The 24825-nt window shown below is 31.5% G+C and overlaps 4 protein-coding genes across 5 annotated transcripts; 3 read left to right on the top strand and 1 right to left on the bottom strand.

The window, feature by feature from the left end:
- Positions 1-1830: 1830 nt before the first annotated feature.
- LOC137827125 (Ribosomal protein S5 domain 2-like superfamily protein) lies at positions 1831-7544 on the top strand. Its single transcript, XM_068633341.2, has 7 exons — positions 1831-2296; positions 2375-2475; positions 2746-2766; positions 3651-3723; positions 3812-3879; positions 4738-4870; positions 7103-7544. Exons 1-7 carry the CDS (start codon positions 2077-2079, stop codon positions 7207-7209), a joined length of 723 nt encoding a protein of 240 aa, XP_068489442.1. The 5' UTR covers positions 1831-2076; the 3' UTR covers positions 7210-7544.
- A 1498-nt stretch (positions 7545-9042) lies between these two features.
- Positions 9043-10084, top strand: LOC150025360 (putative ripening-related protein 1). The gene has a single exon (XM_090293642.1). The coding sequence runs from the start codon at positions 9349-9351 to the stop codon at positions 9913-9915; it is 567 nt and encodes a 188-aa protein (XP_090149768.1). The 5' UTR covers positions 9043-9348; the 3' UTR covers positions 9916-10084.
- Positions 10085-11605: 1521 nt separating this feature from the next.
- LOC137827124 (kiwellin-1) lies at positions 11606-12365 on the top strand. Its single transcript, XM_068633340.2, has one exon. It carries the CDS (start codon positions 11647-11649, stop codon positions 12211-12213), a length of 567 nt encoding a protein of 188 aa, XP_068489441.2. The 5' UTR covers positions 11606-11646; the 3' UTR covers positions 12214-12365.
- A 4176-nt stretch (positions 12366-16541) lies between these two features.
- LOC137823356 (AT-hook motif nuclear-localized protein 9) lies at positions 16542-22872 on the bottom strand. Of its 2 annotated transcripts, none has more exons than XM_068628457.1 (6): positions 22339-22872; positions 20991-21493; positions 19627-19694; positions 18937-19068; positions 17498-17659; positions 16542-17098 (listed from the first exon to the last, which is right to left on the bottom strand). In XM_068628457.1, the coding sequence occupies exons 2-6, from the start codon at positions 21409-21411 to the stop codon at positions 16856-16858; spliced, it is 1026 nt and encodes a 341-aa protein (XP_068484558.1). In that variant the 5' UTR covers positions 21412-21493; positions 22339-22872; the 3' UTR covers positions 16542-16855. The 2 variants fall into 2 exon arrangements, with proteins under 2 accessions (XP_068484558.1, XP_068484559.1); XM_068628458.2 differs by lacking the exon at positions 22339-22872 and adding an exon at positions 22222-22333.
- Between the last annotated feature and the right edge of the window lie 1953 nt (positions 22873-24825).

The raw sequence follows: 24825 nt of genomic DNA, 5'->3' as shown, positions 1-24825 counted from the left end.
GTAGATTGAGTTGTTGAACTTTGATTATTTTATTTAATTTAATGTGCAAGTGTGTGTTGGAGTAAGATGTATGCTTATCACAAATGGCTCATTACGTAACAGGTGAAGACAAAAAGTTATATTGAAAATGCCGACATGATGTAATACATAACATGCAGAAAAGTCACAAAAGTTTACACTTATCCTAATCAACATTTCTTAATATAAATATACAAATTTCTTAATCCTTAAGCTTGCAACAAATCATCCAAATTTTCTTGATGATATGTTTTAGATAATCGTGTATCAAATTATAATAATCGAAAAGAGAAATAATATTTTAATAAAATAAAATAATTTTAAAATTATATTAATTAAATCATAATTATAAATTGATGTATTTTAATGTGTGATTGTTAAAATAATAATTTTTATTGACAGATGTTGATGCGTATTATTAAAATTTCAATTTAAACATTATCTCGTGTTTTATTTAAATTTTTGTAAATATTATGCCAATAGCATGTAAATTTTATTTTAGTTTTAAATATTATAAGAGTTGGATTTCTACTTTATTAATTTAAGAAAATTCAGTTACTAAAAATATATTAATTATATTTGTTAAAATAAGTATTGAAAATAAATAAATTTATCTTGATGATGAAATACTAATACTAAAAACTAAAGAACAATATGTTTTTCTTACATAACACTTCTTCTGAATTTAAATATAAAAAATGTATGTTTTTACACTGATTAAAAATACTTAAGTTCATTATTTGTTTTAATTTCATAAAAAATACTATTAATCATATTTTTAGAATATCATATTTGAATTAATTTAAAAACACAAAGAAAAATACCTCAAATGTTTTTCTTCTAGAGAAGTAGAGTCTTTACTCTTGCAAAACACAATTACAACTGGTCCTTATATCTTGTTGGATGATTAGATTCCTTTATTGATAATTTGTTGTGGCTTTTATATATGGCCAACACGTTTATGAGAAAGTTATGTGAGTACATATCAATAAAGTTAATTTTATTTTTAACATAATAATTTAATATGTATATTAATAAACTATAACTATATTCTAAATTTTAGGCTTAATTAAGTTTTAAGTTAAAAGATAACTTTCAGTATTTTTAATTTTTTGAATTTGAATTTGAAGTTTTTATATTTTTCAAATTAAGTCACTACCATTTTATTTTGTGTGTAGTGGGATGACTAATTGTTACTTTACATTGCATTATTTATGTGTACTTATATTAAAAATAAAAAATAACTTAAATTTGAACGTTGACAAAAAAATTTAAATTTATATATTTTTATTTAAATTTTTATATATTATTAATTAGAAAATAATTTAATTAAAATTTATGTCTCTTATAAATTGGAGTATTTTTAATTATTAAAAACTTATTTTATTAAATGTTTAAAGTTTTTATATTTCTCAATTGAATATGTGATTAATTAAGATGGTATGACAGTTTATTATCCATCCAGACAGAACTCTACAACGCATACAGTAAGAAAAATTAAAGTTTTTAAATTTAATTATCTTTATAAAAAACGACATGGTTTTATTTTATACATTAAATATTAAAAAAATTAAACTAATAAAGATATTGATAATTATTAAAGATAATTAGGGTTTTGTAACTTTATTCTTCTTATTCTCAAAGTTCGTAATATTATAGTTGAGATTTAGAGTTTAGGGATCAAATTGATAATTGAGACTAAATTAGGTTTTTTAAAAAAAATTTAAATACTTAATAAAATAATATTTTTTGTAATTTAATTAAAAATAATTAAAATTAGATGAAACTTAAATCTTAATTTCAAAGATGATTGGTTTTTTTTAATATCCAATAGTGAAAAAGTATGCTTCAAGAGTGTGTCGCATTTTTAATTTCACCCTAATCAAGTACGTTTTGTTCTGTTTGGGTTTGTGAATTAGGTTTTGTACTCGCCTCAGACACACCCCGTTCATGTTACAGTTGCAGTGCAGCTTTCTTCTTGTTTCTTGTTTTTGATTTCACTGGTTCAAGTTTTTTGGGTTACCCAACCAAGGTGGGGCTTAAAGGATTCGGATTTCAATGGAGATTGACAGACCTGACGGCCGGAGTGCTAATCAACTGAGACCCCTGGCCTGCTCTTGTTCTGTCCTGCATCGTGCTCATGGCTCCTCCAGTTGGGCTCAAGGAGAAACCAAAGTACTTGCTGCAGTTTATGGACCCAAAGCTGGAACCAAGAAGAATGAAAATCCAGAAAAAGCATCCATTGAAATTATTTGGAAGCCCAAGAGTGGACAAATTGGTTGGAACAATGCTAAACTCAGCTAGTTCTTTTCATTTTAAAATAAAAAATAATAATTATCTTTTTTCCATGGTTTAGGAAAAGTGGAGAAGGAGTATGAGATGATATTGAAGAAGACTTTTGAAAGCATTTGCATTCGAACGATATATCCCAACACCACAACTACAGTTATTGTCCAGGCAAGTTTTGTTCTCAGTATTAGAAATGTGGTTTGTTACATGTTTTGGATTCAAAGAACTTGGAGAAACGCAGTTATGTTTTTTGTTCTAATTTGGATAAGAACTATGCTGTTCTGCAGTTCTTTTGTGTGAATGTTCTCGGTTAAAATTGGAATTTTATTTTCTTGCCTTTGTCATATTTATTGCCGTTGCTGATTTCTTTGTAAATATGACCTATGTTATCTGTAGTTTACTGATAACTTAACTCTTCACTCATTGATTCTACTGCAGGTGCTCCACGATGATGGTGCTGTATCCTACTTAAATGTTCAGTTCTGATATGTTTGATATGGTAATTGTTTCTTTATGATATGTTTGGGTGGAGGGGAGGAGTGGAAATAGGGTTGAGGAATTTGAATGGGTTGTTTTGTATATGATAGAAATAGGTAGGAGAGAATTAAAAGGTGAATCTGTCTCACAAATACTTCTTCACTCTATTTTTTTACCTTAGTGTATCTCTCTCCTGGTTTCTTCTCTGTTTCTCTTCAACCAAATAAAATTATTTTTTTCTTTATTTCTCACTTTTTTTTTTCAATTATCGTTTTTATTTTTTATTGACTTTATTTCTACACCAAACAGACCCTTAAGGTTATGATGTTGGGTACTTTTACTACAACCTCCCTTTTATATCGGGGCATTCTTCACTTTATAATTTGATTCATTGTGACTTGTATTCCCTTAGGATTTTAGTCTGATGGTGAAAGTACACCGCAACTTGTGTTTCAATTTTTAAATGGGTAATGTTGGTATATTATTTTACTTGATCTTGTTATAGTCTCTTCAAAATTGGAGGAAAAGACTAATCCTCTGTGATGCATTCTGTAATAGTTCTTTATTTCTCTGTGAAAGATTTCTGCTATTTTTCTAATCCAATTTTATGGCAATTTCTGAAAGAACAAATTAGATGGGTGGTGGGTGGTAGTGGACTGGTATTCAGTCATTCTGTTCAGGGAGGAGTTATTACTTGCTTAGGACTACGAAAGAACAAATTAGATTACCATCAATTCCATCAAATACTTTTCAGTTTGATTTTATTGTTTATTACATGAGGGGTGGAGACCTAAAGAGATCAATATTTAAAATTTAAAATATATGCTTCTGGATTTTTTGCGCCTTTTTCTTGACTTAACATATAGCTTCTTCCATGTGCAATAAATGCAGCATGTGCTGCACTTGTTGATGCTGGAATTCCCCTAAAGCATCTTGCTGGTAATCTAGACTAGTTAATTTGTCTCTTGGTTTATTTCTCTGTTTTCATTCTATTAACAATAATGAATTCTCATCCTTGTCTCTTCAGTGGCAATATGCTGTTCTGTAACAGATAGTGGTTGTGTTTTATTGGATCCAACCAAAGATGAAGAAGAGGTTAGTAGAATCGTTTTTGGTTAAAATGTTATTTTATTTTCATCTAATTACTTGGGAATTTAGTCAACTGAGTAAATTTGGTCTACATTTAACTCATTTGTATTCTACATGCCTTGTGGAAAATATCATTAAACCTTTGTTGCCCCATTTTAGTTATTGGTGTCATGGCAAGCCTTTCGTCATTGATGTTATAAGGCTATCTCTCTTCTTTCTTTACTTATATTTGTTTGAATAAATTAAATTATCCTCACGCCAGGGGTGATTAACTTGCTCTTATTGAAAACAGAAACAACCGCAACTTTATTTTTGATGACATTTAGCATTGTTAAACTTTTTATAAGTTAATATTATTTAACCTTCTACCTTTATGTACTTCTGTGATATTAGAAGACATGGTCAAGCACATTGTTCAGTAATACCTAGTTCATTTGCAATGTAAACTCAACATATCTTTATTCTTCCTTGTTAAAAATATAGGATAGGAGTCTTTAAATTCATGATTAATGGGAATTTGGTTTTCCTTGTAAAATCGGCAACCATTTTTAACTTGGGCAAAACCAATATTCCAGCTGTGTTAAATTAGATGCTAACTATCCACATTCTGGTCTAATAGCTAACTGTGCGTCCAATAGTCAATTTGTGTTTTATCTTAGAAAAATTCATGCATGCGTTTAGTTAATGACATGCTGCCAGGCTTAATGGAACTCGACACGTGATATTTTTTTTTCCATAAATCCATAATAATTGTATAGTCAATATTTTCTTGTCCCTGTAGCATGAACAATTTCTTTTATTGGAGTCGCACGTCTCATGCTTCTTGTACATAACTCTAATTCAATCTTTCTAATTTTATTGCAGAAACTAAAAGCATTTGCCAATTTAGTTTTTCCAAATGCTATTGTTTCAGTCCTACCAGATAGATCATTGAAGGTGGGTACTGAGCCTATGGCACATGGAATCATGACATCTGTTACGCAAGGCGCTATGTCAGGTATTTTGCAACACTTTCTTTAACTTTTCATATTTAGTTCCTTCAACGGGAATTGTTTGTGCCATAAATATCTATTTTAACAACATTGCCTAGTTATATTCACCAAAGCACAAGAGGAAAAAAAGGCAGTGAAGCATTATATTTTTCTCTTTTTTGAGAGAAGAAAAATGCTATTGCTCGCCTTTAGCTCTTGAAACGTCAAGTTAGTAATGATATTGCCTTGTATGTATGTTTCATGATGAAGTAATGGCCGGTGAACTGGAGGGATTTAAGTAGGGTACTACAGGCATTAATTTGAATTATGATGCAAAAGTAGTATTACATTTGTAGTAACATTAGAAGAGCCACACTGGCATAAACAATTGTTGGAAAGGAAACCAAAAAGGAAGAAAGAAATGGTTGGCTACTTGAAATCCTAACCCTTGTGGATGCTTTCTACCAGAATAGATTGTACCCTTGAATCTTGCTCTACTGTTATTTTTCTTCTATTGATGCTATTTTGGCCTGTTTCCTCCCTTGTAAGGTTGTACTTTCTGAAGACCATTACCTGTCTCCCTCCTTTTTTGACTCCCTCCTTTTATTCTTACACTACTTAACTTGAAATGCCTCTTACTGAGTTTAATTACTGAATTTCTTTTCCCCTTAATAATCATGTCTCCACAAATCACTAACCTTCCTAACTTAGTTTTGATTGATGGAGAAAAGGGAGATGAAACCTGTGAAATTTCTTCCCCAAATTTGAAGAAACTTTCTTCTTTTATGGGATATATGCAGAAAATAATCAATAACAACTACAAGATCTAATTGGCCTGGGTCATGAATCCATTAAAGAACTTCTGGTGGACCTGGGTGTTCATCCCTGGCTCAAATAAGGTTTTAGTTCTCCAATTAGGGGGTACTATTATTTTTTGTCCTCCAATTAAAAGAATTTATTTTTTAATCCTTTGATTTTTCAAGATGATTTTCTTAGTCCCTGGACTTAGATAATGTTTGTTACGTGGTTGATATGGCTGATGGTGTTCAAGTCCACACATGCCATGCCACGTGGTTTAAATCAATGACATGGATTAAATGAGTAAGATATCCGCATTTGAAAATTAACAATTATGAAATTTCATTTCCGATGTGTTGGGAGAAGGTAAAAACAGTAAATCCCAAACTATGGTCAAGGTAAAACATTGACAAATTTCACTGTTGAAGGTGAAGCTGTGATCCCAATCCATTGTCAATGGCCCAGCCAATTCATCTGTTTTCCTCTTTTAACTATTCAGAACCTTTAAAGAATATTTTTCTTCCTGTTTTGATGTTTTCATCTCTTCCATCGCACATAGTCTCTGTCTCTCCCCACATAATTAACAGGACGCACCATCCTTTGACTAAAATGACTAATGAAAAAAAATGGAAGGCATGAACAAATTTCTTTTAGATGAAAAAAAGGAGGGGGCAGATAGTCCGCTAAAGTGGTCTTCACCTGCCATTCTGAAGCTTTGGAAAATCTGTCTTGTCTAGATATGGCAAAGCAGTAGCAGTAGCAACTGCAGAAGCTGCAACAGGAATCCAAATGGAAAGGAAGGTAACAAGCATCCATTAGAAAACACACTCTAGTTAAAAACCATAAAACATAGCCTTTCCCTCTTCTCCATGAGTAATAACCAGTGGATGAAGCCATTGACGCAGAAGCACAGAGGCCTTGGATGTGCCCACTACACCACCAGAAAAGAGATACCATTCATAAACCTTGTGGTCCTCTCCTATTGTAATGGATGCTATAAGAAAAACCATGAATAAGGTCTGGAGCCAGCGGCAGAGCCTGCAATGGATGCATTTAGCGTTTTATTATTTAAGACATCTACCACAATAATTCGAAATTCCACTTCCTAAAACGAAATACCACATGCCATCTGTGGACTTGAACACCATCAGTCACATCAGCTACCTCACTAACGTTGTCTAAGCCTAGAGACTAGAATCATCATTTTGAAAAATTGGAGGGTTAAAAACGTTTTTTTTAATTGGAGGATAAAAAAATAGTACTCCCTCCCTAATTGAAGGACTAAAAACATTGAAGTGTGTATATATATATATATATATATATATATATAATGCATGTATGCGGTAGGCCTGATGGCCTATAATAAGCAAATAATGATAATAACAATAAAACATGATAAAATCAAAATAGGGTGTTTATTTACAATGAACTAATTAGTTTTCTGTTTAATTTTCTTGTAGTGGATGATTATCTTCACTGCCTAGAAAGAGGTCGTGCTGCCAGTACAAGGTTGTCTGAATTTTTGAGGAAAAACGTAGGACTGAAATCTACAAGTGGAGGCATCTAAAGTGGGGTGATTTCCAATCTTTTTGAATGTAGTTTATTAGTGTCTAATTTAAGGGGGGAGGATGGGATATCTCTGCAGGTAGTGTTACATATATGTCCCCCATTCATGAAATTATCATTGAAATGATTGATAGATTTTGTTCGCGGTTGATTATAAAATTGTGAAAGCCAATCTGGCCTTTCCTGGTCTTTTGGTTAGTTGTATATTAGCTGTCCTTAATGTGTTTCTGAGTGAATTTTTAAGTTCAAGCAAAAGATTGCAATGAGGTGCTCAGAAAAATGATTCAAATAGTTTGTAGAAGTTGTATAATTCATGATTATTATTTCTTCGCTTAATGGCTCCTGTTACACTAGCTTTTGTACAAGCTATGGAAGATTAGGGAACTTCTATTTTACCTATGCTATTATATCAGGCTGGATTTATGTTTTGATTTGTAATGTTTGCTGTCCATGCGTATTGCTGAAGTCACTTTTTTGGCTTTTAATTACTCTATCATATTTAGTAATAAGGAAAGACTGTAGAATGAACATTTGGTTTTCCTCTTTGGATTAGATAGCCATTGACAAGGTTTTTAGGTGTTTCCTCAGTCATTTGAATATAGAATTAGGTTTTGACCGGAGTTCTGTATTGTCATATTTGTAAAAAAACTCATAGGAACGAACCCCTGTAATCCCAGAGCATAAGCTCCGAGAGAAACTATTTCTTTATTTCTCTGCCTAATAACAAACAACCCCAATCCACCACTACACACCTCTCACATTCCTCTATATGTAACCCCATTTCTCCTTGGTTTTCCCTCTAGTGGACCCTGAACATTTTGTCTTGCAGGTACCCCATACTGGGTTGCCCTGATTCATAAACAATGTTTGCATAAAACCCTACATTTCTTGTGTAATTCAAATTGAGATGACTGTTAATAGTTTATGACATGGCACCTTGTCTTGGTCTTAAAAAGGGTGTCTCTTCCCTTTGTGTTTCTTTAACCAGGCAGGAAAAGAGACCTAGGGTGTGTATGCACATTAAGGAGAATAGATGAAATGGGGGACAGAGAGAGATGGTGAAAAGCTAGAGGGGTATGTTAAGGAAGATCTAAAACTCAATAATTTTTGTTTGCTAATATGGTTTACTACCAAATATTATAACTGCATTTGATATAAGTAGCTGGCTTCAGTCAGTGAGAAAAAGTTTTGGTAGTTGTAATTTTGATTGGTTAAGTCACTTACGAGGGGAATTAATAATAAAAATTAAAAGTTAAGATTATAATTTGAATTATTGATTTAATTTAATATTATAAATATATATATATATATATTTAATAATTTGAATATTTTAATGATTATTTTTATATTTTTAAATAAATATTAAAATCTAGAATAACACATATTATGATATTTGTTTTTTCCGGGTTTATAATATTTATTTAAATTGTTAATTTTGTGATGTCCACTAATTTATTAATTTAAAATAGAACTTAAAATTTCTATTTTTTTTATTATTGAATTTTCTTATATTTAAATTACGATGCTTCATTATATTAAAATTAATATTTTTCTATTCATATAAAAAAACTCGAACAAACTCATTTTTATAGGAATCATATCAAATTAATTCGAATATATATACACTTAAAATTAACATATTTTAAATAAAATTTAAATTTAATGTTTATATTTATTTCTTACTTTATTTTAACGATAATAAATTAAAGTTTAATAATAAAAATGTCATTAAATAAAAAATTCAAAATAAAAATAATTTTTCTATTTTTATTATCAATAAAATTCATGAAAATGGAATAGGATCACAAATTATTCATAAGTAAAAAATTAATTTTAGAAAAACAAGTTACTATTATTACAAAAACTTTGACATATCCTTTAGTTGTTTCCTCAACCTATTGAGTGCAGTGAGAAACATAATCAAACTTTTGGACACTGTTAATTGTCATTTTGTGAAGGAACAAAGCAGAACATAGTTATTTCCAACATTTTTCTAAAGCATCACTTCCTATAACAATCAACTACAGGATTCTGTTAATTGTCATATAGTTTAAACATAACTCTCTTTAAATAAACTTCTCCTTGTTGCATCAATGCACTAAAAAGAACACAAAGTAGAACCAAACAATCTGCATAGAAAATGAAGATTAATTTCCTCTCAAAAGCAACCTTTGTTCTTTTGGTCTTTCTCTTCCTATCAAACTGTTTGAACATTGGAGCTGAAAAATGTCACCCCAGTGGCAGAGTTAAAGGTGGAAAGATCCCTTCAGGGCAGTGCAATGAAGAGGGTGATTTATGTTGTGTGCCTGGAAAAATATATCCCACATACACATGTTCACCACCAGTGTCTAGTCACACCAAAGCATATCTCACTCTTAACAGCTTTGAGAAGGGTGGAGATGGTGACAGCCCTTCAAAATGTGACAACCAATATCATTCTGATTACACACCTGTGGTGGCACTTTCCAGTGGATGGTTCAACCACAGGAGCATGTGCCTCCACAACATCACCATCAGTGGTAATGGCAGAAGTGTGGTGGCCATGGTGGTTGATGAATGTGACTCATCAAAGGGATGTGATAAACATGGTGGCTATCAACCTCCTTGTGCCAACAACATTGTTGATGCCTCAATGGCTGTGTGGAAAGCCTTAGGCATTCCCATGACCCAATGGGGAGGGATGGATATTACATGGTCTCATGCTTAAATCTTGATTGCACAATTTTCTATTTCATTTTTTGTGTGTGTAATATTTCTTCTTCTATAACTTAGTTTATTTACAAGTTTGCATACTTGTATGTGTATATGATCTTGTTATCATTTTCTGTAAAATGTAAACCTTTCATTTGTTGATAGTATATTCAAATTTTAGCTTACTTTTGAATTATGGTTCAGATTTTATATTCTTTCTTATTCATCTTTTAGCTTAACAAATCATGGCCAGTGAAAACTAATATATTGTATATTCTAATTTTGTACTTAGATTTTGTATAATTCATAATTTTTCAACCAAAACTTAAATAGAAAAACTAGAAAACTCTTAGTGGGAACTAAAAATAGACATCACAAATATACAAAAACTACAAATACCATGGTTCCCTTTATTTATGAATAAATAAAGTATTGGGTGATTGAGAGTGAATTTATAGAATTTTTAATGTAGCTGAGTCGATAAATTTAGAGTAATGAATAGAAGGATTCTGAGATAATTGGTTAACATTGGAATTCATTCCCTAAAGAGATTAAAAAAAACTAAAAAATACTATTTGAAAATGTTGCATAAATTTTAACATAAAGACAAATTATCTTAGTAGCAAGTGATGTATAACATATGAGATCCAATTTTTAAAGAATACTTCCTTAACATAAACTCATACACAAATAAAAAAATAAAAACTTAGTTCGCAGATACGGTGGGACTATTTTATTTGTTTTCTTATAGAGACTGCATAGTTTTACGTTTATCAATCTTGCTTCTTTGAAGGCTTTTCTCTTTTTCTATAAAGTCATTTATTCATTATTAGTAAGACTAACTTCTTGGCGTTATTCAAAATCAAGAAATCATTTTTTTCCTACAACAACAATGTTTCACATGTCATCATCCAAATAACAAACAACAAACTTTTAGTTTCTAAACATTATTACCTTCAAAGTCAGCACCATAATAATTATTTCAATTTCTGTGGTTCATTGAAATTCTACATCCATTAAAAATAATAACATTTAATAGTATAAATAAAGATTAAAAATAAGAATATTTAATAGTATATATAAGTGAGTATAAATTTTATTCTATAAATTGATTTTATAATATTTAAGTTAAATTTAAAGTTCACTTCTTAATATACTTAATATAGTATCAGAATCATTTATAATCTATTCTATCGAGAGTTTGGTATAAGGGTCATTTATAGTCTATTCTATCGAGAGTTTGGTATTAGAGTCATTTATAATCTATAAACATATAGTCTTACGCATAAATTTTGATATTGAGAAGAGATAAAAATATTTAATAGTATATAAGTGGGTGAGACTAAGTCACTTTACGATTTCTTTTCACCACTATCTTTTAGTGCAATTTTCCAATCCAGAAGAGCATCTACCCTCAGAATTAACTTATATACACCGAAATTTCATAATATTTGAGAATAATTAAATTGTTTGTTGTAACTAGGACAAATATATGTTCAAAATGTAACTCTAACTTGCATGATTGGATTGAAATTTGAGTTACTGGATTTTTTAAGAACGTTACGCTTGTAATTTTGACAATACAAGACAGCTTACAAATCATTGCTTGACCCAAGAAAGAAACCTATATGTCGAAGCAAACTCATGTACCTCATCAAGAGGCCTCTATAAATGGAAATCTTCATATTCAAGCATCAAACACTGAAAAGAACAACAAAGAGTAGAAACAGAGAAGCTCATAGATAAAATGAAGAGGTTTTGCTCAAACGCATCCTTCATTCTATTAGCCACTCTCATCTTAACAAGTTGTTTTGAGTCTGAGGCTCAAAAGTGTCGACCAAGTGGGAGAATTAGAGGAAAGAAAGCCCCTCCAGGACAGTGCAACCAAGAGAATGATTCTGACTGTTGCAAAGAAGGCAAACTCTACACAGCATATGAATGTTCACCACCTTTGTCCACCCACACCAACGCTTACCTCACTCTTAACAGTTTTCAGAAGGGTGGAGATGGTGGTGGCCCTTCAGAATGTGACAACCAATACCATTCTGATGACACACCCGTCGTTGCACTGTCCACAGGGTGGTTCAACCACAAAAGCAGGTGCCTCCACAACATCACCATCAGTGGGAATGGCAGAAGTGTGGTGGCTATGGTGGTTGATGAATGTGACTCAACTAAGGGATGTGATGCAGACCATGACTATCAACCTCCATGTCCCAACAACACTGTTGATGCTTCCAGAGCTGTCTGGAAAGCATTGGGAGTGCCCCCAAATGAATGGGGTGGCTTGGATATTACATGGTCTGATGCTTGATATTGTAAGTGTAATGTTTAAGTGAATGTCTATGTTTGTGTATTGGGTAAGATCTTTAGTTTGCATTCTATGTGTATCATCTATCATGTATATGCAGTGAGAGTGTTAGTGTGAGGTTATCATCCTAATGTATTATATTAACTTTTATGCATCGCTTGGTTAAATAGTATTATAAAGTGGACTTTAAGCTTAATTTAAGCCCATAAAACCGGCTCATAAGGTTGAAGTTTGTACTCAATAGACACTCACTAGGATAGGCTCGAAATAGCTCTGATACCATATTATAAAGTGAACTTTAAGCCTAAGTCAACCCCATAAAACCGGCTCATAGGATTGAGGTTTGCACCCACTTATATACAATGAAAGGCTCTAATAGTTCCAACAAATAGAATTTATATTCAAAAGTCGTTATGTTTATCTGATGAAAATGAAGAATGGTAAAATTGAGGTTGAAGGTTCATCGAAGTTGCAGGAATGTCAATGTGACCAAAAAAGAAAATCCAAACCATCAAGCTTTCTTTTGCACAAAGTTTCATTAGAAAGTAACTGAAATTTTTGATAAATACTTCTGAAGCAAAACAGTATATCTAATGCTTCTTTTGACAAAGTTGTCACATAGCTTTCATAAAGACAAATGTACACAGCCCTGTAGTTGATCATCAAGGAACTGCAGAGATCAGACTCAAGAAAAATTGGAAAAAGAACTGTTGGAACTATTTTAAATCTAAACCATTAATTAATTTTAATATTTGTTAAATTAAGTATATAAAGTACCAAAAAATGTATATCAATGGTGAGATTTGCAAACTGAACACCCCAGTTTTTTTTAATCTGTGTCTAGAACATGGTGAGTTTTAATGTTTTATGTCGCAATGTTTCTTCACAAATATGACCCACATTTGTATTGAATCGGTTGAATATTCTGTATGGAGTGTTTCTACAATAACATTTAATTGCAGAAGCTCATCAATCACATCTTCCACACTTCCTCTGCTGTTTTCACTCCTGTAATTGTAACAAGACCCTCTCCAATCCACCAATAAATTGTTTCTCTTTTCTTTATAACAACACCTTAAGGGAAAATTGAGAGAGACAACAAGAAACCTCGTCGTGGATATTCTAGCAAGTCTTGTGTCAGATTGAGATCTTGAGACTGCACTAACTGGTTGTTGTGTAGCATTGAGTGCAGCATTTCACTACTCTTGTCATCCTCCTCAGACGAGTCGTCAAAAGATACAAGATTAAGAAGATTCAAGGAGAAGAAGAAAAAATATCAAGAACAAGATTTTTTTTTATAAAATCATTATGTTAGTGTAATTTTAGAAAATCTAGCATTATATTTTACTTAAATTTGAACAGGTTAAATTGAAATTTTATCCATAATATATTTCAGAATAATAGATTATATAGTCTATAGTCTTTAAAAGATGGTTAGAACAATTTGATCCTTAAATAATTTTTTTTGAAAGCATTTAAAAATCATTTGAAAATCATAACAGAATTATGTTAAAATCACTTAATTGATTTTTAAAACAAACTGTTTTTTTTAAGAACCTTAACTTCAAAAGTAAGTTTATTTATCGAAATAACTAATTGATTTTGTTAGAAAATACAAAAAAAAAAATCATTCTTAGATCTTTTTAAAAACCTTAAGGGTAATTCAATCAGTTGTTGCGATAAATCAAGATGTTGAAAAACTTGTTGTAGTCACCAGACTTGAACATAAACGTTTTTAGCTGATTTAAAAAACAAAACAACTAACTAAAATTAACACAGATTTCAAATCATACGAACTTGAATCATAACTAAGTGTAAATCAAAATCTACCTAACTACACACAACAACAAATTCTTCAAGTCTTCAAGCTGGATTTAAAAATCATCAAAACATATTATTCAACAGGTCCGACCCAACTTAACTTGACCTAGAACCTGCTTGACTAGGTGAACCAAGGCTAGACTTATCTTAGCCCAACATAACATGGCTCGATTTAGACCTAACCCAACATGGACTCGACTCAACATAATATGGGTCTAACCTAACGTTACTTGACAAAAACCTAACCTAACTTAGATTTGGGCCTAGTCCAACCAGCTTGACATGGTCTAGACCTGGCCTTACTTGAGTTGGGTCCGACTCAAGTTTGTCTATATTGACATAAGGTACTCTCAATCTAATATGGGCTCAATCTAACTTGACTTAACCTAAGCTCAATCTAATTTGACCATACATAGTCCAACCTAACTTGTCTCAACTTGAGATAGACTCATATCAATCCGACCCGACTTGGTGCAAATTGGACTCAACCCAACCTAACTTAACCCAATCCTAACTCAACTCAGAACAATTTTGAGAACTCAATCAGACTTAGGTTCAACCTGACATGGCTTGACCTAAATGTAGGCTGACCTAAACCAATCTTGACCAGTTTAACATGGTCTCGAACCAGCTCAAGCAAATTTAAACTCATTTGGACCAATTTGACATGGTCTGACTTAACTTAGTCTCACATAACCCTACCCATCCTAACTTGGATTTGGATTTAGATTCAATAAACAGTTTGAATGTGTATAAAGATTTTTTTAATATTTTTTCATTTTTATTTTTAAATAACTTTTTTTACTATAAAAAGTGGCCATGGATTGACCCTAGCCCATGGGTCTTTTGTGGGGGAATGGAAAATCGGAAGAAGGAATCTTACAACAAGACAAAAATTTCAAGGTCAGGAACTTTCGCATGGCTATGGCACAACTGATAACAGAAAATCTTTAATCTATCTTACCTCTGCAATTGCAGAGGATTTATGAGTCATCTTAGCACAAGGATAATGAGAGAGGTATAAGACTATTTGTTGATGCCATGGAAAATATGTTGTCGACATATATAAGGCTTTTTATCCTTTAAAAAAATAGTTAATTTAGACCAACCTTTTAAGTAATGTCGTTCAGAAATCAGATCAACAAACTGGTTGTGTAACACAATAAAAAAGATTGAAATTTTAAAATGTATGAGATTACCTAAGTATAACTTGTTTATTGACAAGGGCAAAAATGTTTGTTTGCATGATTGGAATTGAAATTTGAGTTACTGGAATTTTTAAGAACGTTGCGCTTGTAATTTCCACACACACAAAAAAAGACAATTCAGAAATCATTGTTTCACCCAAAAAGAAACCTACATTTAGAACTATGCCTAACTACACCATATCTTTAAACTTTTAACATAACTAAATTTTCAAAAGCTCAATTTCAGTACCAATAATTAATTTCTCTTTCCGAGTTTTTAAGTTAGAATTAGCTAGTTTAGCAAATCTTTTTGCATCTTGAGATTTGAAGGAGTGAAATCCTAAAACTAACTTGCATAAAACATTTTCTTTATGTTTTCTTCGAAACAAAACTCCTTTTTTAGAACTTTTATAGAAATTATATTTTAACAACTCATTTTAAAGAAATAAAAAAAAAAGTTGAACCAAACACTGCCTCTTAGTCAACTTAATTAACAAGCATATCTAGAACCCTTATCTGTTATTACTAACGACATTCTTCACAATAAACAACCATAACACAGAAAAAGTTCATTGAATATTATGTCCTCCACAAATCGTAGTCGAAAAGTGATATTGTCCAAAGTTTTTAAATAATACAAAAAATAATTTCATAATTTTATAATATTAGAAACCAAATTTAAAAAATTCGGTAAATTTTTAACATTCAAAATACACAAAAACAAATGCATCCTAGCATTCAAATTCAAATTTCAATTATACAAAACAAGATGATTTGTTTCACTTTTTAAGAAAAAAATAAAAATATGAGTTTTCAGTTTTTGTAAGAGAAAAATAAATATAATTATAAATAGAATGAATTTAAACATTAGACATGCTAAAGTCCAAAGTAATATATATATATATAAATTGTTTTGAATCATTTTTTGACCAACTTTTATCAATATTTATCTGATTTTCCAAACACTTGACCTATCCATCTGTTCAACCAACCAGTTTGGCCTAATTTTCAAACACGGGTATTCCCAAAAGCCAGAAAGGAACTCATGATCACAATACCCTTCTATTTTCCTTTCTTACCTTTTACCTTTTCATTAGCACCATCTTTTAGGAATGGTTGCAGGTTGATCATGGAGTGTACAATGCATGTGTTGAGCTACAAGAGAATCTACAACTTCACTACCCCACAACATTACCAAACAAAACGCTTTCACACCATGCATTCACAGCAACAAATCTCCTTGTTTCTCTTGTCTTTGCCTTCTAGAAGACGGTTCTACGATAAAAATCACATGATAGATACTGTTGTCACAATCGATGCTCCTTAACCACATAAAACATCTACCCCAATGTGAATTATTTCTCCAAATAGGACATAAATTGTATCATTACCAATCAAGAAGAAGAACATACAATCTTGAAATTAAAATTCCTCACAGCTACAAAAATATGAGTACAACCCCAAGTGAATAATCATGGGTGTAGGGATAGGTGAGATTTATCAATTGCAAAAGTCAGCTGGCTCTACTCTGTTGTTGGTACTTCCCATTCTGTCATTACTACTACAACAAAATTAGATGAGTGACCATGAATCTGAAATATATATACACAGCACTAGTGTGTATTGATAATCAACTGTCACCCACGCATCAAATCAATGTCCACATGGGAATTACGCATGTCCAACGGTCGCGATTGTGACCACGGACTTAAAGATGAAGGGGTTGGAGAAAGGTTTTGATTTGGTGAGATGCTGTTCAGTGCCACTGGATTATGAACTCCCTGATGGTCTGACTCCACAGCAACTTCTGCACCTTCCGAGCTTTCCTTCTTCTTGTTCTTTGTCTTTGATCCACCCCATTGAAAACTCCCAACTACAACCTATAGCCAACACTAATTCAGTCTAGCCATCCGAAAGAAAACTGGGGTCATAGAATCAGTTCCAAGATGATTCTGATCTGAAATCTACCTTATATGTTTGTTTGCAATTAAAAACAAAAACTCTTTTCAAGAAACAGCTGATTTTATGAGAAGCTATTCAGAATAGCTTTTGGTAAGTTTGAAATCTTGAAACAAACACATGAAAAACTTTCAAAAGGTAATTATCTTTTAAGAAGTGATTTCTTTTACGAAACAAAACAAAAAAAACTGTTGCAAATGGGTCCATAACTTTCAGATTGAGTAGCAGGAAAGATTTTACTTTTAACATGTGGGAATCAGAGAAATGAATTCAAGATATTATCTTTGTAAGATTTGATGGCAGCACTAAGATGGTGTTACCTGAACAGGACTTGACGCAATGAGAACTCCACCAACTCCTCCACCAATGACACGACCATCAGGACTAGCAAGGGACACACTCAGTCCACCAGTTCGATTGCGTGAGCCACCACTATCAGTGACCAAGTACGACCCTGACAGGCACACTATCTCGAACCGCCCCTATCAAATCAGAAGTCCACCAGCAATCAAATATACATATGGAGATAAACATTCTCATAGTAGAGATGACTGTGTAAAGATACAAATATAAAGATACTCATTAATACAAAGGTTTGAATCTATGATTTTCACTGGGATGGCTAACAACTACAGATACTTCTCAATCAAAATTTGAGTATATAGGTAGGATAGTCAAAAATGGTTGGTATCTCTGGTAACATTTAATTAAAAATAACATTTTAAGAAAATAGTAATTACTTGGTATCTCTCTTTTCCCATATAAAGAGACACATATATGTTCATTCTCTCCATTAGTTAAAGCCATTTTCTCTTTCCTTACATGCAGTGGGGTTTTTTTTTTCAATCTTTTCCTCTGTTGGGTAAAAAGCTTGCATCTTGCTCATTAAGATTAAAAATGAAAAATTAAATGGAAATGATTACCATAATTGCATTTTAAAATGTTTGACAGATAAATGTTAAAAAAATTATAATAATTTCAATCGTATTTTTATAGACTTAAAAAGTTCCATCTTAAAGTTTGCTTTATGCATAAATAAATCTTAGGTCGACCCTGTTTGAAGCCTGCATTTTCTCCCTTGGAATTAAGTACCCACCAACCAAAAATGGCATGGTAACTCAAGGTCAAAAGATTCTTTTGTTTCAATAGTCCGAGAGACTGAAGTTTGTTGGTACCACTAAGCCATTTTGTATACATGCATGAATGAACATACATTCTAATGTATTTATTTATGAATTATTTGTCCAACAAATATCATGCTTCAAGTTTAAAAAATCTGTTACAGTCAGTTTTTTCTTTGCATGCACGAAAAGTGTTCTTAAGGCTTTCTTCTAACATTACAAACGCAAATTTTTAATCAATCAATCATAGTATTTCCATATAAAGGATTGCCATTTAATTACGTGAAGTGTGATGCATGGCCGCATGCATAAATGTATTAACGTGCCTTTATGTGATCACAGTTCCATATGAACCTATAAGAGTGTGCAGAAGACAGTTGCAAAAATAGATTATTTTAGTAACCAATCATATGTTCAACCGATTATAACAATAGTTTTAGTTGGTAAGTTTACTAAAAAGAATAGTTTATATAATTAATTTCTTTTGAATACATTTAGAAAATCAGCTTTCTAGATAAGAAAAAATATGTATGAAGTTTACTATTCTTAAGTAACTTTTGACCATAAATATGTATATTCCAAACATGCTCTATCTGTATCTTCTTCAACAAATACATAATACTGAGAAAGTGCCAAACCTCGTATGTGACAGTGCCGCCTGAAGTTGATGGCTGCCGAAGTGTGACAGTTGAGACAGCGCCATTGGCTGACAAAATACATACAGCTCTAGGTCCCTGCTGAGAAAATGCCATGATTTTTGTTGCAATGTCCTACAGGGGAAATTTTTTTGAAGATTAATTTATTAATATTTATATAAATACAAGAAGATATGGCACAAATTCAACCGACATGGTTTTGGCATTACTAAGTCTACTTTTCCTTTTAAGAGAAAAATAGTACAAACATGAATGGCTGTTTAGTATTTATTTACCATTTAAGTTATCATTATTTCGAGAGACAGTGTCACTTTCTTGGGCCAAAGATACCAAAACTTGGTTGCATAAATAATTAAACACGTGCATAAATAGTTTCACGTAAATCATAGAACAAAAATACTGACAGAAATCACAGAGTAATGTTAGTCTAAATGCAAAAAAAATAAAATATATTACGAACCATATAGTTTTATGAATCTTATTATCTCACTAATATAGGCATTAATACTTGACAAATAATAATTAGTATAAATAGGTTTATTAGGCCAGTGATCACCGCATTCAGAGTCACATTTCTCCCTTCTCTCTTTTTCATCTACTTTCCCTCTAACATACACCACCAAAACAGAGAGATTTATTTTTGATTTAAATTCATAAAAAAAATTCACATACTTCTCCACTTGCAATGTTGATGATATGAGGAGTGAATCCCATCCCAGCAGAACCAGACATCAATTCACCTGGCAACAATAACCGCTCAAAACATCAAAAACAAAAGTATATAAATCAATAATCTAGGGTGAATCAGTCTTTACAGACAAATCTAAGGTGGGGGTTGCATAAGACACTCACAAGATTAGAGGGTGCAAATGGAGAACAAAGCAAACTTATGAACCGTTATTCTAACTAAATGTAAGTGTCACCAAATATTATTAAATTCTAAATCAGCTTTAATTTCAGAATACATTAGGGAACCCACCCAGTAGCCCACAAGTGGGAATTAGGCCTACAAAAAAAAAGCTGTAATCTTCATCAAAAGAAATACAATCTATATAAGGAATATGAGGCGTACAAAGACCTCAAGAATCCAACTGCAGAAGGAGATAGAAAACCAATGGCCTTTTATTTTGAGAAAATATTTTCTGTTTTCATTTCTTGTTTTCAATTTTAATTACAAAAATGTCACATTGTTTCCATTTCATTTTCTGTTTTCAAATTTTGTATAAGAAATAGTAAAAACAACTTCAATTGTTTTCACTGTTTTCTGTGCAAACCTTTGAAAACATAGAAAAATACTGTCAAATTTTTGCAAATAAAATTAAAATTAAAAAATGAGAACAGAAACATTTTTTATTTGACGTGCATATTAGCCCCCCCTAGAAATCTTCTCATTATAAGCTACAGTTCTATGAGCTTGTATTGTGTCCCATGCTCAACCTCTTATACTGTAATTATTGTAACATACAGTTCAGATAATTTATCTCACATGCAACCAATCATGTGTGTGTACTTGGTTACAAACTTTTAATTTGTGAATGTTGTAAATTTATTCTTTAAATAGCTTAGTTATTACAATCTGAGGCAGTGATTAAGGCTACAGTGTATTATTTGGAATGATTACTTGTGTGAAAATGATAATTTTTAACCTGGAAAAAATAATTAATTCTCCAGCATAAGCAAAATAAAACACACATTTGTTTTCTATAACAATTCTACAAAAATAGTGGAAAGAAATTAAAAGAAGATGCATCTCTCTTGAGAACCCAAATTAAAAACAAGGAAATTAATAATATATAGAAAACTATGTTGGGATGTAAAGCCATTCTGCCATTGTTCATTCAGGTAATCATGATGATAATAGCATGTCAACATATAAAATCAATAAACAAATATTCAGCTAAAAACAGCTTTCGACCAAATAACACTTGGAGAAGGATTTGCAAAATTCCGAACTCATCAACCTTTCAGCTTCTTCAATAAGTATCATCAGTAACAAAAGGAAAAACTAAAAGAGTTGCATTGCAAAAGAGATTTACCAAGAGAAGCCAACTGCTGTTTTTTCCCAGTCCCGGGTGGTCGCCCTCTGCCACGTTTCTGGCTCTGTGTCAAGGATCCAGGATGACCAGATGATGTTGGAGTTGGAGTCAATGCCAATGACACAGTTCCATCAGTGCCATATTTCCTAGGCCTTCCCCTCTTCCTTTTAACAGGTTCCCCTGGAGGTACCCCAGGAGGAGCTCCCATATTGACACCATGAGCCGAAATTGAAGAAGACTCCAATGGCAATGTGGATCCAATGGAACCACTACCAATGCTGGATTGAAATGGTAGATTCGGATTAGAGAGTGGTCGAATGTTAGGTGACATATGTAACTCAGGTTGTGCTCCAGATCCAGGAATTCCTCTTTGCTGCATATAGTAAGACCCGGATAACGCCATTTGGTCCCCACGATCCATGCATTTACTTCAATTGCCTTCAGAATCTTTCACAAGAAACTTTCACCCCAATATTCAATACACCGAAAATTATCACCTAGCTCTGTTCCAAAATAGAGTGTAGCGACAAATTTTGGAGGAAAAAAACACCATCACATCAGAATACCATAAAAAGAATGAAATCCAATTAGCAATGACCAACAAGAGTGTCAAAAAACTTCTTAAATTACATTAGCCGTAAGTAACTGTAGCTTGAGAAGAACAAAAATAAGTCCTCAATATCAAAATAGTTAAGTTTCCAACAAATAACATTTCTCATTGATGGCATCATTCTATAAAATACATAAATGCATCCACACATGTACAAGACAAAGCATAAAGTAGAAGATAGATCAGATGAAAAGATGGAAAGCCAAGAAGGCATCAACACAAACGAGAACTACTCTCTAACAGCAGTATGGACTTGTCTAAGAGAAGACAAAAATAAAAATAAAAGAAGCTATTTACAGCTTACCAAACTACGAGAAACAACAAAAAAGACTTCATGTTCAAGATACAGGACCAGAAGAACATGAAAAAGGATCCACTCCAACCAACACCCATCATAAATCTTTAAAACCAAGCAATTAAAGTGCCAACACCCAGGAAAAACAAGTGAAAAAAAAAACAAAATGAAAGAATTACTCTAAGGTAAATGCAATAAAAAAGCTTCCAAACCCAGTTTGGAAAGAGGGCAGAAAATGCAATATCACACCAAAGGGAGCGCAAAGTCACAGTAAAAACGAGTAAATTATCAACCACAACGATTTTGCTAAGGAAAAAATTACAAACTTCGGAAAATTGAGTCTATAAGTAGGACAGATTCAACCCCTGGAAACACAAGAGCGAGAATGTAACATGGGTTTCAACGTGCAGATACAAATAAAAGGGAAAAGGAATCATACTAACGTTTTAAGAACAGGATCAAAAAGCTGTGGTGCACATTCACAGTTCCACCTGTGAAGAAATGGAAGCTAGTGATTGAATCAAAAGAAAAAAGTTGTACAGTTTTTTCCTTTCTCTTTCTCTCGGGAAAATGAAGAGTGTGGTGGCAGAGTTACACAGAGAAAAAGAGGTGAGAGAACCACGGTGTCAGTGCAAAGAAGCAAAATACTTATCAACAATGAAAAAAAAAAAAAAAGCTTAAAACAAATAAAAAAAAATCATGAAAATTGGAAGAAAAAAGAGACTAAGTTTCTCTCTCTCTCTAACTCTTCTGCAGTGTCTCAGCTGCAAAAGTCCTTATCTGTTTGCATATTTTTCTAGGGCTACCCTCTCTTTCTCTCTCTAAAAAAGTTTCTTTGTTTTTTCACTTTCTCTCTCCTGTTTGAGTTGTGATATGATGATGACGATGCTGTGTGGGAGTGATGGTTCTGAGATTTAAGAGAGGGGTTGGGAAGAAAACAAAGTTCAGCAGAAAAAGCAGTTCGTGTTTTGGATAACAATGAAATATTTTATTTATTTTAAATTAATAAAACAGTTTATTTATTTATTTATTTATTAATTTATTTATTTGAAGAATAAAAATAAAAAATAGTGAAGATTTGAGATTTAAATAGGGACAGTGGTGGGGAAGTTTGGGTCCATAGGGATTGTGAAGAGAAAAGAGTGTCTATCTCTATCCACGCGCCCAGCTTATAATCTGCTGCATCACTCCCACTCAGATCCTCCTGTTCCCCAATGCCTTCACCCAACATCATGCAAAATATCTATCCAACTTTTCAGAATCTATATTCTTTCTCTGCATTTTTCAATACTTATATTAATTCGGTTTTTATTTTTTATTTTTTATTTTTAAATTCATCTCTAAAAATAGTTTAGCATTACTTACTATTATTATTTTTTTATCAGTTTGATGAGTAATAATGACATCTAGACAAATATAAAGAAAAACAGAAAAAAAATATTAAATATTGATGTATAATTAAAATTTATTTATTATTATATGATAAATAATAAAGAAGGTAATGCAGTCTTTGAAATATATTTTAATTTTTGAGATCTTACTTTTTTGAATAATTATTATCTTCTAATTTTATATAGTTGTTGGTAGTTTTAACTAATGACAGAATGCTTTGAAGATAATATATTAAAAAGTGTGTTACTAGTGAACTGAACTGTACTGAGAGACTTTACTTGGTATAAATTTATGTGTTTAAAATTAAGAAGGTGTGAAATTAATTATTTAGTCTAAAAATTAATTAGATATTTATATAGTTATCTAAATATAAAGTCTTTTATGTGGAAAAAAAAACAGTAATAATTGGAAGTAACTGCGAAAGAAAAAATTGTATATATGCATTCATTTTTTATTATTGTTATAGATAACAGATGTCTTAAGTTTTAAAGGCATCACTTATTTCTTTATGTTTTTGATAAATTATGTTTTGTTTATATTTTTATAATAGACATTCAATAAATAAGTCTATATTTGAATTAATGAGACGTATTATAAGTATAAGATTTGTAAATAAAGAATAAAAAAAAAAAAATGTCTTAGTATTGAAAGAAGAGAAGAGATAGAGCGCGTGAGAGTTTGAAGGGGTTGTTTGGGCGAGAAGCAGAAGGAAGGAACATGGGTGAGACTTTGTGTGTGTTGCATGTGAGGCTCTCTTCTTTCTTTTCCTTTCCATATTATGGCAATGGCCCCATCAACCCTAAAATATCTGTCTAAAGGAACCATAACTCTTCACCCACCTCTCCCAAACGCTCCCTCCATCACACAAACTCTTCCACAAAGAATCTCTCTTCATATCATCTCATCTCTTCTCCACTCAACCCTATGCATGCACTTTCTCTCATCTTCATCTTACTCTACCCTAATACCTACTTTTTCATTTTTTTAAATTATATCAAATCATTATACACCATCAACTCTTTTTTAAATCAAATACATTTTTCTATCACTAATATATAAAAAAATCCTCAACACAAAATATATTTAAAAATTAAAAAAATTGGTGTTTTTTAATGTTTTGAAAGCATTGTGCATATTGTATAAAATTACATCTCATATTTATTCTTGTAAAAATTACGTAATATACTACATTTCATATTGGTTTTATAAGAATCGATATAATATGTAAGTATGTTGTTATATAATAATCAATCTAAAATAAATTATGTATATAATATAATATGTAGTATGTTATTATATAATAATCAATCTAAATAATGTTGGTTCTTATGTAGTTCTAGCTTTTCCTTTTTACTTTTTCAGTATCTCAAATTTTTCTTGTAATAATTATTATAGATTTCACATTTTTAAAAAAATAAGATTAATTTATAATATATAAATATTATTTTATAGATAAATTTTATAAGATTGAATTGAAATTAAACTTAATAGTAATTTTTTTTTAATTTTTTGTTATTCCACTTGTGCAATACTATAAT

The sequence above is a fragment of the Phaseolus vulgaris genome, chromosome 8, assembly GCF_051622355.1.
Source record: "Phaseolus vulgaris cultivar YP4 chromosome 8, ASM5162235v1, whole genome shotgun sequence".
Lineage (NCBI taxonomy): Eukaryota > Viridiplantae > Streptophyta > Magnoliopsida > Fabales > Fabaceae > Phaseolus > Phaseolus vulgaris.
The sequence above is the reverse complement of the archived record's forward strand: the minus strand, read 5'-3'. Positions and strand labels throughout refer to the sequence as shown.